General features: G+C 45.9%; 1 protein-coding gene across 1 annotated transcript in view; it reads right to left on the reverse strand.

The window, feature by feature from the left end:
* The window catches only part of LOC129847137 (neuron navigator 3-like), a gene marked incomplete at its 5' end in the record, with an annotated part of 71,852 nt that overhangs the window by 35,143 nt on the left and 23,336 nt on the right, over window positions 1-13,373 (reverse strand). The window contains 7 exon segments of the mRNA XM_055914952.1: window positions 543-731; window positions 2,591-2,748; window positions 5,201-5,242; window positions 6,015-6,455; window positions 7,736-8,447; window positions 9,404-9,689; window positions 10,552-10,678. Of these exon segments, the coding sequence (XP_055770927.1) occupies window positions 543-731; window positions 2,591-2,748; window positions 5,201-5,242; window positions 6,015-6,455; window positions 7,736-8,447; window positions 9,404-9,689; window positions 10,552-10,678 (1,955 nt within the window).

Raw genomic sequence — 13,373 nt, forward strand, 5'->3', positions numbered from 1 at the left:
GTGAGAGAGTGAGAGAGCGTGAGAGCGAGAGCGAGTGAGGAATTAAAAGAATATAATCTGTGGCACCATCTCATCTGCATGTAAAAGTACCATATTCTAATGGCATGTGTGTGGCTGTGTACTAATGAAGTACTCGTTTGGATAATTCAAAGGGCCTAGTCATTGACTAGTAACATTACTTTCAAGTGGCACCGTCACGTTACCAAAATGTTAACTGAAACACCAAACTTCTCTTTAAAAAGAGAAGCAGAAAAAGCCGGGTTCCTAGTCCAGTGCATTTTGAGCTGCAGTCTGAGAACTCAAGCCTGACTATCACTTCTTCTTGGTCTAAGCAGCGTCCCACAGACAAGTTATTAATATATATATATATAATATTAATATATGCCATCAAGCAGACTACTGTAAATTCCTTTAATTCCAAAGTAGTACTTGCATACATTTTTGTATGGGTGGCAGCAGCGGGAATCGGAAACCCATGATCCGGGCGTTGCTAGCGCCCTGCTCTACCAACTGAACAACACAGGACCACAGTCTGGGCCTACCTTCATCGGTGCTGTCCCTGAAGGAGCCAGAGCGGCTCATGCCCCGGGGTCTGTCCTCCAGAGAGGTGGCGCTGCCCCCCAGATGGGCTTCTCCATACAGGTCAAAAGAGTCCTGGGCAGGGATGCTGTTGGAGCGACTCATACTGCTGGGTCCTGGCAGGTTGTAGGGTGACAGGTTGGTGGGGCTCACTGGGGGAGAAAACACACACACACACGCACAAACAGGTTGGAGTAGTGGTATTTGGAGTAGTGGTATTTGGAGTAGGGCTTACGCAGGTTGGAGTAGTGGTATTTGGAGTAGGGCTTACGCAGGTTGGAGTAGTGGTATTTGGAGTAGGGCTTACGCAGGTTGGAGTAGTGGTATTTGGAGTAGGGCTTACGCAGGTTGGAGTAGTGGTATTTGGAGGAGTGGTATTTGGAGGAGTGGTATTTGGAGGAGTGGTATTTGGAGGAGTGGTATTTGGAGGAGTGGTATTTGGAGGAGTGGTATTTGGAGTAGGGCTTACGCAGGTTGGAGTAGTGGTATTTGGAGTAGTGGTATTTGGAGTAGGGCTTACGCAGGTTGGAGTAGTGGTATTTGGAGTAGTGGCGTTTGGAGTAGTGGCGTTTGGAGTAGTGGTATTTGGAGTAGTGGTATTTGGAGTAGGGCTTACGCAGGTTGGAGTAGTGGTATTTGGAGTAGTGGTATTTGGAGTAGGGCTTACGCAGGTTGGAGTAGTGGTATTTGGAGGAGTGGTATTTGGAGTAGGGTTTACGCAGGTTGGAGTAGTGGTATTTGGAGTAGTGGTATTTGGAGTAGGGCTTACGCAGTTTGGAGTAGTGGTATTTGAAGTAGGGCTTACGCAGGTTGGAGTAGTGGTATTTGAAGTAGGGCTTACGCAGGTTGGAGTAGTGGTATTTGGAGTAGTGGTATTTGGAGTAGGGCTTACGCAGGTTGGAGTAGTGGTATTTGAAGTAGGGCTTACGCAGGTTGGAGTAGTGGTATTTGGAGCAGTGATATTTGAAGTAGGGCTTACGCAGGTTGGAGTAGTGGTATTTGAAGTCGGGCTTACACAGGTTGGAGTAGTGGTATTTGGAGTAGGGCTTACACAGGTTGGAGTAGTGGTATTTGGAGTAGGGCTTACACAGGTTGGAGTAGTGGTATTTGGAGTAATGGTATTTGGAGTAGTGCTTACGCAGGTTGGAGTAGTGGTATTTGGAATAGTGCTTACGCAGGTTGGAGTAGTGGCATTTGGAGTAGTGCTTATGCAGGTTGGAGTAGGGGTATTTGGAGTAGTGGTATGTGGAGTCATGGCATTTGGAGTAGTGGTATTTGGAGTAGTGGTATGTGGAGTCATGGTATTTGGGGTAGTGGTATTTGGAGTAGTGATATTTGGAGTAGGGTTTACGCAGGTTGGAGTAGTGGTATTTGAAGTAGGGTTTACGCAGGTTGGAGTAGTGGTATTTGGAGTAGTGCTTACGCAGGTTGGGGTAGTGGTGTTTGAAGTAGGGCTTACGCAGGTTGGAGTAGTGGTATTTGAAGTAGGGCTTACGCAGGTTGGAGTAGTGTTATTTGGAGTAGTGGTATTTGGAGTAGTGCTTACGCAGGTTGGAGTAGTGGTATTTGGAGTAGTGGTATTTGGAGTAGTGGTATTTGGAGTAGTGGTATTTGGAGTAGTGCTTACGCAGGTTGGAGTAGTGGTATTTGGAGTAGTGGTATTTGGAGTAGTGCTTACGCAGGTTGGAGTAGTGGTATTTGGAGTAGTGGTATTTGGAGTAGTGGTATTTGGAGTAGTGCTTACGCATGTTGGAGTAGTAGTATTTGGAGTAGTGGTATTTGGAGTAGTGCTTATGCAGGTTGGAGTAGTGGTATTTGGAGTAGTGCTTATGCAGGTTGGAGTAGTGGTATTTGAAGTAGGGTTTACGCAGGTTGGAGTAGTGTTATTTGGAGTAGTGCTTATGCAGGTTGGAGTAGTGGTATTTGGAGTAGGGCTTACGCAGGTTGGAGTAGTGTTATTTGGAGTAGTGCTTACGCAGGTTGGAGTAGTGGTATTTGGAGTAGGGCTTACACAGGTTGGAGTAGTGGTATTTTCCGGTGCTTGTGCATGCAACTCCAGGGGGGGAGAGAGGGGACTGACTCCCCGTGTCCTGTAACCCTCCAGTGGAGTGAGAACGCAGCCACTCCTTCCCCTCCTCATGGGACGTCTGTCTGGACGAGGGAGGGTACCTAGAGAGGACGTGGTACACATCAACTAGTGGCACCACTGATTCAACATGACGTCTATTGAACCATGCAACTGCATTATCTACATATCACATGACTGAAGTGTGGTGACAAATATATTCACTAACTCATGCATAGTTATGTACGTACACACAGTGCTTGACTTTGACTAAAATAGGTGCCGGCACTCTGTTAATATATAAGTGCCGGTACTCTGTTTATATATAGGTGCCGGTACTCTGTTAATATATAAGTGCCGGTACTCTGTTAATATATAAGTGCCGGTACTCTGTTAATATATAAGTGCCGGTACTCTGTTAATATATAAGTGCCGGTACTCTGTTAATATATAAGTGCCGGTACTCTGTTTATATATAGGTGCCGAAACGCCACAATATAATTAAGTCAATATTCTAAAAGAGGTGCTGGACCTCAAGCAGTATAACATTGGAGGGAGGTGGAAGAGTTCTGGTGTGTTCCGGCCCAAGTCAAGCACTGTGGTCACAGACACACACACATGCATCCACCCACACACAGGCACGGCCACCTATCCCACCTATGTGCATGCATGCACACACACACACACACATGATCAAAGACACTCGGTTTACACATGGTCAAAGACACTGACAGTCTTTACTCTCCTCATCTCTAGCGGTTCCTAGCGGGGGGAAGAGTTATCTAAATGGTTGATAGGCAGCCATGTTTAATCCTTAAAGGGAGATAATTGAGTTCAAGCTCATCCTTTCAACACTGAAGCTCATAACAGACTGTCTGTCATACTAATACCCCACTCTGAATTCTTTCAGACGAAGAAAGGTACACTGATTGACATCTAATGACAGTAAAAGGTATTGAATGATAAATCATGTGCACATGTCTGCATGTTCAACTTCAAATCAAATTGTCTATTTTGCACAGAATTGTCCATTGATTTTGAATTCCACTTGGAGTTCAGAGGAGAGAACCCCTCAGAGTATGTTTTGAAGTCTGCTTAATTTAAAACTGAGCATTGGACACATGAATGTCATAATCATTTAGCTATTATCTGGCTTGAAAAAAGGCAATTTGTTGCTTTGAATCCCTCTGGGCTAGAAGAAAAGTCAGGGACAAGCAATACAACCCAGTCCTAAACTGCTGAGGCGTCTGAAATGAATAGAAATAAACGTCTGAAGGGAAAATGCCTCCACGCCTGCTGTGAAAGTACAGTTAAAAGGAAATACGTGTTCTTTCTGTGTTGTCAAACATCCCCTTAGCATTACATGCAGTGAATTCTAAAAGGTTGCAGAACTCCAACTCAAGGTAGAGATTCACTCTCTACTGCAGTCTAATAAAGACAAATATCAAAGGAGCCTGGATTTGTTGCAGTGCTTTTTGCAGACGGTAATTGGGTAGAAAAGCCATTTGTTGCAGTGCTTTTTGCAGACGGTAATTGGGTAGAAAAAGCCATTTGTTGCAGTGCTTTTTGCAGACGGTAATTGGGTAAAAAAAGCCATTTGTTGCAGTGCTTTTTGCAGACAGAGTAATTGGGTAGGAAAAGCCATTTGTTGCAGTGCTTTTTGCAGACTGTAATTGGGTAGAAAAAGCCATTTGTTGCAGTGCTTTTTGCAGACAGAGTAATTGGGTAGAAAAAGCCTTTTGTTGCAGTGCTTTTTGCAGACTGTAATTAGGTAGAAAAAGCCATTTGTTGCAGTGCTTTTTGCAGACTGTAATTGGGTAGAAAAAGACATTTGTTGCAGTGCTTTTTGCAGACAGAGTAATTGGGTAGAAAAAGCCATTTGTTGCATGGTGGTGTGATAGGGGTTGAATCCCAAATGGAACCATATTCCATAGTGCACTTATTTTGAGCAGAGCCCTATGGACCCAGATCAAAAGTAGGGCACTATATATAGGGAATAGGGTGCCAATAGGGTGCCACACTTTCTAGTGTTGAGGGTCTGGACACGATTTCAGCCATTAGATAGGACAGGAGTAGGGGAAACTTGATTTAAAATGGATGCCCTGCCTTGCCCTACAGTCAACGAGGAGGAAAACAAGTATAGCTATTCAGAATCCACTAGACTACATGGGATCATTGACTTCAGGCACCTGTAATCTGTGAGGAACTGTGGAGTGTCCACAGGAACAACAGTTACTAATAGTCTACCTCTAGAAGAGAATTCTTCAACAGGATTTGTACAGCAATTGAAGCCTTTTATGAGGTGAAACTAAATTGTCACTCCCATTAATATATTCAATTTTCAATGTGCCAAACCCTCATCGGCTAAATCTCCTGAGACAAATGTCAAGCAAAATGCTAACGTCATTATGTAACACCGCTTTCCTACACCAACATGACATTAGACACAACATGTGATTTTGTCAGTTAGAAAGACATATATGAATAACTTGTGAGAATGAATGAAAAGACAAAACAAGGAAACACCAAAAGGACAAGGCATGAGTGATGAGTTACCTCAGTCCCTTTTTGGGGAGTGTGTTTCTGTCAAGAGGCATGCTGTTAAGACACAGAGAACGAAAAACATTAGAATTACCTACAGGTGTGGGATCTTAATTTGATCACCCTGTTGTCGCACAGCAGGAAATGCAATCTTGTAGTGTACTGTATTTGAGGTTTAAAAAGACTTCTAAAGTCTGTACTTTCCACTTTCCTGGTGGATTATTTTCCTGCTGTGAGAAACTGGTCAAATTAAGATCCTACATTTAAAAGATCATGATGCCATGGATTCAATTCACATCTATTGATTGATAGAACACACATACTCTCTAAAGTGAGAATGCTTTAGCCCACTACAATGGGCAACGTTACCCAAGAAACAGACATACGGAAAGCACACATTAAACCGAACATTTGGGTTAGTTTGATACTCTCAATTTAGACAGCAATCGGTGAATGAAGGAAATATTACAAACCGCTATGACAACATTGAGCTATACTGAAAGGACAAGATGAGCATGACGTTGTATTCCATACATACAGTCTACAAGTCCATTTTCAAAGTGTCTGTACATTGATGGCTGTTTGTCAGAGATGGCTGGTGTGATAAGATATAGGAGGACGGGCTCATTGTAATGGCTGGAATGGAATAAACGGAATGGAGTGAAACACGTAGCTTCCCTGTGTTTGTTGTGTTTGATATTGTTCCATTCATTCCAACCATTACAATATATTTTCCCATCAGCCCATCAGTACATGTTACACCCGCTGGTCTGAAACAAACTACCCACAGGAACCTAATGGAGTTACGTTGTTCCACATTGGGACTCACCCCTCAGAAAGCGTGGACTTGACGCTGGCCGTGCGGGTGACTTTGGGGCCGTGGTGGTGCCCCAGCAGCAGGTCAATGGACTCGGAGCTGGTGTGCAGACTGGTCATGCTCTGGCAGCTCAGTGTGTCCTTACTGCCAGAGCATGCCGAGGAGCTGCTGAGGTTGGTGGGCCAGGGGCGGGCGTTGGAGGGCAGCGAGAGGCCTGACGCTGGGCTGGAGGCAGGCGAATCAGTGCCCAGGTCAGGGGCCTTGCCATAAAGTGGGCTGCTAGCCCCGCTCTGCCCGCCCGCGCTGCCCAGGCTCCCCGTGCCCGAGGAGGGAGAGTCCAGGCTGGCCTGGCGCGCCAATGTGCCATGAGGGCTGCCCAACGCAGAGGGGCACTTGCCTGAGTCGGGTGTGCCTGGGGTACTGGCCTTGCTGCTGGCTTTGGTGCCAAACAACCTGGGAGAGAGAGAAAGAGATGGTTCCATTCACTCACAGACTATTTATGGCAATCATGATCCCCTCATAGACTGAACAAACTCAGTCTCTAGGTTCAGAACTAGGTTGTTTGATATAGAACAGTATTACATTTATTTGATTACACCAAGGAAATAGGAGCTTGGGAAAAGTTTGAATTCCGCTCAACACTGCCCCTCCCCTATCTTCATCACCTTTAGCAACTATCTCATAAGCCTACCATATTCTTCTTCATAGACACTATGAAGAAGTACACCTTCCCTACTGCCTCTGTTAGAGTATGTGTGCATCCCAAATGGCACCCTATTCCCTATATATTGCACTACTTAGTACACTACTTTAGACCAGAGACCTATGGGAATAGGGTGACAGTTGAGACGATGGAGCTCCCAGTGATTTTAATTCAGACAGCTGTGGTTCAGACAGCTGTGGTTCAGACAGCTGTGATCATAGCATTGCCCCATTTCCATTCCATGCATGTAATCAGCCAATCTGGTCACTCAGCAACACATTTGTTGTTCACAGGTCTTTCCTGTCGTGTCTGACGTGGGGCTGCCATCAAACAGGCTCCCAATTAATAGGTGCCTTTTTCTTAGGGGTATACGCACAAATCAAAAATGCACTCTGCGCCTCGACAGGTCGGACGGTGTGGCCGTGTCCGGACACGCCTTGTGAGCGCACCTAACTAATGAGACAGGGGTACGCGAACAGAATAGCTTTCTCACTGTCAGTTAATCAGTTTAGCCTGACCTGAATGGCAAATCATCTACCGTTCATCTTGAGAGAAATGCCATCAGTTTCTGTGATGACATCTACCAAACAGCAGGGGGCAACCTTTGCCTCCCCGACTCTCAAGCCCAACGAACAAACTCAGACCAATGTTTCTGTGCTGGGATATGATTTAGTGTCTTATTACCTTATTACCTAAAATATATATATATATATATATATATGAGACTTTGGAATGCTAATTCTGCGCCGCTTCAGAGAAGAAGTGAACTTCTACCTGTAATTCTGACAGCACCAATGAACACCTCTATCTATCAGTAGCATCTTGGAGCTGAGAAACAACATTGTACCTCACCTCACAAACAACACTTCATTAATCTGTGGGGGCCTCGAGCACGCAGTCGGTGAGAGTGCCTAGGGAACAACAAGCTCCCTCCACCTTTATAATAGAGATGAAAAATGACAGCTGCTTGGCTAGGCTACCAAGCTCTTATATGAGTGCAGGGGAAACCAAGTGAGCAGCGTTGACTGACCTGCGGAAGGTAGGTGAGGCGATGTCCGGGTACTTGGACCCTGGTTGCCTGAGGCCAGACTGGCCCGTGGAGGTGGGGCTGGACTTGGGGGAGGTGGATAAGCCTGCTGGGTCCTGGTCCGACACGGCCACTTTCTCCTTGTCCGTCTGGTTGATGGTGATGGGGATGGGGCTGGAGCGCCCCGAGCCCACCTTCCCAGCGTCCCTTCGCTTGGTCCCCGTTCCTCCGGCCGACTTGCAGCTGACATTGGAATCGATGCTGCTGGAACTGGAGCGGTGCCCGCTGCGCCCCACCACCCCCCCGCTGGAGGACTTGGCCGGCCGGGGCAGAGAGCGGTACTGGAGGGGCACCTTGGAGCCTCCGCAGCCCATCAGCACCTCATCGTCCTGGGGCTGGGAGCCATCCAGGCTGGTCTTACGGCCTCCGCTGATCCCTGTCCCCTTGCCGATAGCCGAAGACTTGGGCACCTTCCCCAGGGTGGCGGAGCCACTGGCCAGGGTGGCACCGCTGGACGTGATGAGGGCACCAGAGGGGGGGCTGGCCATCTTTTTATACCCGAACGACCCAGTGGTGGGGGGGCGGGCGATGCCCGAGGGGGGTTTCTTGCCCTCGTCGCCACTGCTCTTGCCGGCGTCGGAGGGCGAGCGCTGGATGCCAGCGGTCTTGGAGGGAGCCTTGCATTTCTCTGAGGCCTTAGCGTCATCAGTTTTACCTGTCGATACAAAGGCCAGTCATTTTTATTTTATTTATTTTATTTTACCGTTATTTTACCAGGTAAATTGACTGAGAACACGTTCTCATTTGCAGCAACGACCTGGGGAGTAGTTACAGGGGAGAGGAGGGGGATGAATGAGCCAATTGTAAACTTTAACATTAACAAGCTGGCAAACACCTTCCCCTCTGCAAACTGCTGGGGTACTGAATAATTTAGCTAGGATCGAGCAGAGGGGAGAAGGACCTCGCAGCTTATTTGTAAATAACGGGACTCATCTTCATCATCATCTGTAGGGCTACAGGGCAGGTGTGCCAAATGACTTTACACTTCGCTAATATTTTACAACTCTTTTCACAAAGCTCAGCTAAAATAGAAAGCTATACTAATCCAAACATGAGAAGACTTGCTGAACAAACCAAAACACGATTGAGAAAAAGATAAAGTAGAACGGAGAAACGACAAACATTACCGAGGGCCTCAAAGGGCAATGACACTGGTTTCCTAATGAATAATCTGATTGGCCGAAATCTTTGACCCTGTTATCTAATCAATGTCAAACTGGAACACATCAACAAATGAAATTCACTTATAAATTAAGCTAGGATGGACATTTCCTGGTTCTAATATCAACCAGACAGGCAGTTTGATTGAATGAATGACCAGTCAGAGAATAATATACACCACCATCCATCCTCAGTTAGACATGGGCCCTGTTCAAATAGGTCAGAAATACATCCTTCCTACCTTCCTTGAAGTACTCACAGATCTGAATTGGTGAACGTAATACGGCGGTAACCTTGGATACACCGATACAATCACTTATACTGTAGATCTGTGCTCACCTCAAGACAACAAGGAAGGAAGGAAGTTATTTCTACAGTTTTCCAACAGGGCCATGGTAGAAAGAAATAAGCACGGTCTGAAGTAGGTCGAAGAAGGAGGGCGGGTCCTACCAGGGGTTTTGAGGGTGGCGCTGGTGCCTTTGGTCCGGGGGGGCGTGATGCCCACCTGGGCAGTCATACCCCTTCTCCAGGAGCCAGTCTGGGACATGGGTAGGCCCGTCTTCTGCCCGGGATCCTCGCCGCACTGCCCCGCTGGCGAGGAGGCAGAGGAGGAGGAAGATTTCCACTTTGAGCTGGGCTCCATGTTGACATCCAGCTCCTCGTCCACCTTCTTCAGATCTTCAGCTCCGGCCCAGCTGCTGCTGACCTCCTGCTCCACATGCTGGTGTGTGTCCGCCTGGGACAGTCAGTAACCCACACACCTTTATTTTACTATCCTTGTGGTGACCAAAACATTTATTCCAATTCAAAATCCTATTTTCCCTAACCCCTAATTATAACCCTAAACTTAACCCCTAACACTAAAACAGGCTTTTTACTTGTTTTACTATCCTTATGAAGACTTCTGGTCCCCACAAGGATAGTAAAACAAAACAAAACCACACACACACACACACACACACACACACACACACACACACACACACACACACACACACACACACACACACACACACACACACACACACACACACACACACACACACACACACACACACACACACACACACACACACACACACACACACACCACACACACACACACACACACACACACACACACACACAATACAGTATGAGTAAGCCACCTGACAGATGGTGAACCCTCCCTCACTAACCACACCAACAGTCTCTTAAGAGATCAATCTGTTGAGGTTTCCACAAGGCACACATACTTGGCTATTTTTACCATGCTCCCTGAACACTGCACAATGAGTGGGTTCCGCTGTACATTTCCTTGGCTTTCTCTCTTGAAAGCCAATTAAAACAAAGTAAATAGCTTCATTTCCAGACTACAGTGATTACCTCATTGTTACACATACTCAAAAAGTATGACAGACATGTCCCTGTTTTAATTGAAGCAAGTGCAAAGACAGTGATGCTTCAGTATCATTACTCACAGTTAGTTCAATGTCTGGAAGCATGGTTATGCTCTATTATTGTTCATTTATAAGAGAATAAACAGGATATAGGCTCTATGGGTTGTTCTGGCTCGGACAAGCCTACTTCCTTCATTTACACTCCATGGTGTACTGTACCTGGGCTGCCTTGTTCTTGCGTGGTGACGATGTGACGGCGGGGTAGGTGGGCGTGTTCAGATCGTCTGTGCTGATGTTATCTACAGTGTCACTGAGACCGCTGCTGACCGAACTGCTGTCATCCCAACTACGAGAGAGAGAGAGAGAGAGAGAGAGAGAGAGAGAGAGAGAGAGAGACAGACAGAGAGAGAGAGACAGAGAGAGAGAGAGACAGAGAGAGAGAGAGAGAGAGAGAGAGAGAGAGAGAGAGAGAGAGAGAGAGAGAGAGAGAGAGACAGACAGAGAGAGAGACAGAGAGAGAGAGACAGAGAGAGAGAGACAGAGAGACAGAGAGATAGAGAGAGAGAGAGAGAGACAGAGAGAGAGAGAGAGACAGAGAGAGAGATAGAGAGAGAGAGACAGAGAGACAGAGAGAGAGAGAGACAGAGATAGAGAGAGAGAGACAGAGAGACAGAGAGAGAGATAGAAAGAGAGAGACAGAGAGAGAGAGAGAGAGAGAGAGAGAGAGGTGTCAGAGATGAGTGATAAAGACAGAAGCCATCCATCTTCCCACCATATCAATCTTTCATTCCATTTTGTCATCCCTCCACAAATACCAACAATCCTCTCCTTCACCCTTCCAGTAACCCTTCAGGTAAACTCAGAAACGTGCATCTCTGCACCGTGTAAAAGAGAAACCCCTTCACCCTACACAGAGTGCATTACCTGCAGGTTGGAAGTTGCCCCTAGACACTGATCTTGAGGTTTTGCATTTCCCAGACTAATGGTTAACTTAATGATTGGTGGAGGGGAAGGTGATCCTAGATCTGTACCTAGGGGAAACTTCACCACGAGGTGCACTATGCATTGTACCTGCATCTGGCTGCCTATCACGCTGCCTTAATGAAACCTACCCAGTCCCCAGGGAGCCAGGAGATATGCCGGAAACCCTCTGTCGTGGGTGAGGATTCGCTCAATTTCACCTCCTCCCATCTATCACTGTTGTTGATCACTCATCCTCTCTCATTAGTACATTGAGTGGCGGTGGCCCTCTTTAAATCTTCATTAGGCTATTGACTTCTGGGTATTGTGTATCCTGGGATAATTTCTCAACAAATAAAATGTATTTATGAAGCCCTTTTTACATCAGAAGATGTCACATAGTGCATATGCAGAAACCCAACATAAAACCCCAAACAGCAAGCAATGCAGATGTAGAAGCACGGTGGCAAGGAAAAACTCCCTAGAAAGGCAGGAACCTAGTGGAAATTATAAGAGTACATGGCCATTAAGGCCACATCACTCTTCAAGATGTTCAAACATTCATAGATGACCAGCATGGTCAAAACATGACTATATATGGTGATGTATGGATCGGGACTGAAAATGGGATGTATGGATCAGGACTGTATATGGGATGTATGGATCGGGACTGTATATGGCATGTATGGATCGGGACTGTATATAGGATGTATGGATCGGGACTGAAAAATGGGATGTATGGATCGGGACTGTATATAGGATGTATGGATCGGGACTGTATATGTGATGTATGGATCAGGACTGTATATAGGATGTATGGATCGGGACTGTATATGGGATGTATGGATCAGGACTGAAAATGGGATGTATGGATCGGGACTGTATATGGGATGTATGGATCTGGACTGTAAATAGGATGTATGGATCGGGACTGTATATAGAATGTGTGGATCGGGACTGTATATGTGATGTATGGATCAGGACTGTATATAGGATGTATGGATCGGGACTGTATATGGGATGTATGGATCAGGACTGTATATAGGATGTGTGGATCGGGACTGTATATGTGATGTATGGATCAGGACTGTATATAGGATGTATGGATCGGGACTGTATATGTGATGTATGGATCAGGACTGTATATGTGATGTATGGATCGGGACTGTATATGGGATGTATGGATCAGGACTGTATATGGGATGTATGGATCAGGACTGTATATGTGATGTATGGATCAGGACTGTATATGGGATGTATGGATCAGGACTGTATGTGTGATGTATGGATCGGGACTGTATATGTGATGTATGGATCAGGACTGTATATGTGATGTATGGATCGGGACTGTATATGGGATGTATGGATCAGGACTGTATATGGGATGTATGGATCGGGACTGTATATGGGATGTATGGATCAGGACTGTATATGTGATGTATGGATCAGGACTGTATATGTGATGTATGGATCAGGACTGTATATGGGATGTATGGATCGGGACTGTATATGTGATGTATGGATCAGGACTGTATGTGTGATGTATGGATCGGGACTGTATATGTGATGTATGGATCAGGACTGTATATGGGATGTATGGATCAGGACTGTATGTGTGATGTATGGATCAGGACTGTATATGGGATGTATGGATCGGGACTGTATGTGTGATGTATGGATCAGGACTGTATGTGTGATGTATGGATCGGGACTGTATATGTGATGTATGGATCAGGACTGTATATGGGATGTATGGATCAGGACTGTATGTGTGATGTATGGATCGGGACTGTATATGGGATGTATGGATCGGGACTGTATATGGGATGTATGGATCAGGACTGTATATGTGATGTATGGATCAGGACTGTATATGGGATGTATGGATCAGGACTGTATGTGTGATGTATGGATCAGGACTGTATATGGGATGTATGGATCAGGACTGTATATGGGATGTATGGATCGGGACTGTATATGGGATGTATGGATCAGGACTGTATATAGGATGAATGGATCAGGACTGTATATGTGATGTATGGAACATGTTAGCATTACATCATACATTAGGACTGTATATG

The sequence above is a fragment of the Salvelinus fontinalis genome, unplaced genomic scaffold, assembly GCF_029448725.1.
Source record: "Salvelinus fontinalis isolate EN_2023a unplaced genomic scaffold, ASM2944872v1 scaffold_0720, whole genome shotgun sequence".
Taxonomy (NCBI): domain Eukaryota; kingdom Metazoa; phylum Chordata; class Actinopteri; order Salmoniformes; family Salmonidae; genus Salvelinus; species Salvelinus fontinalis.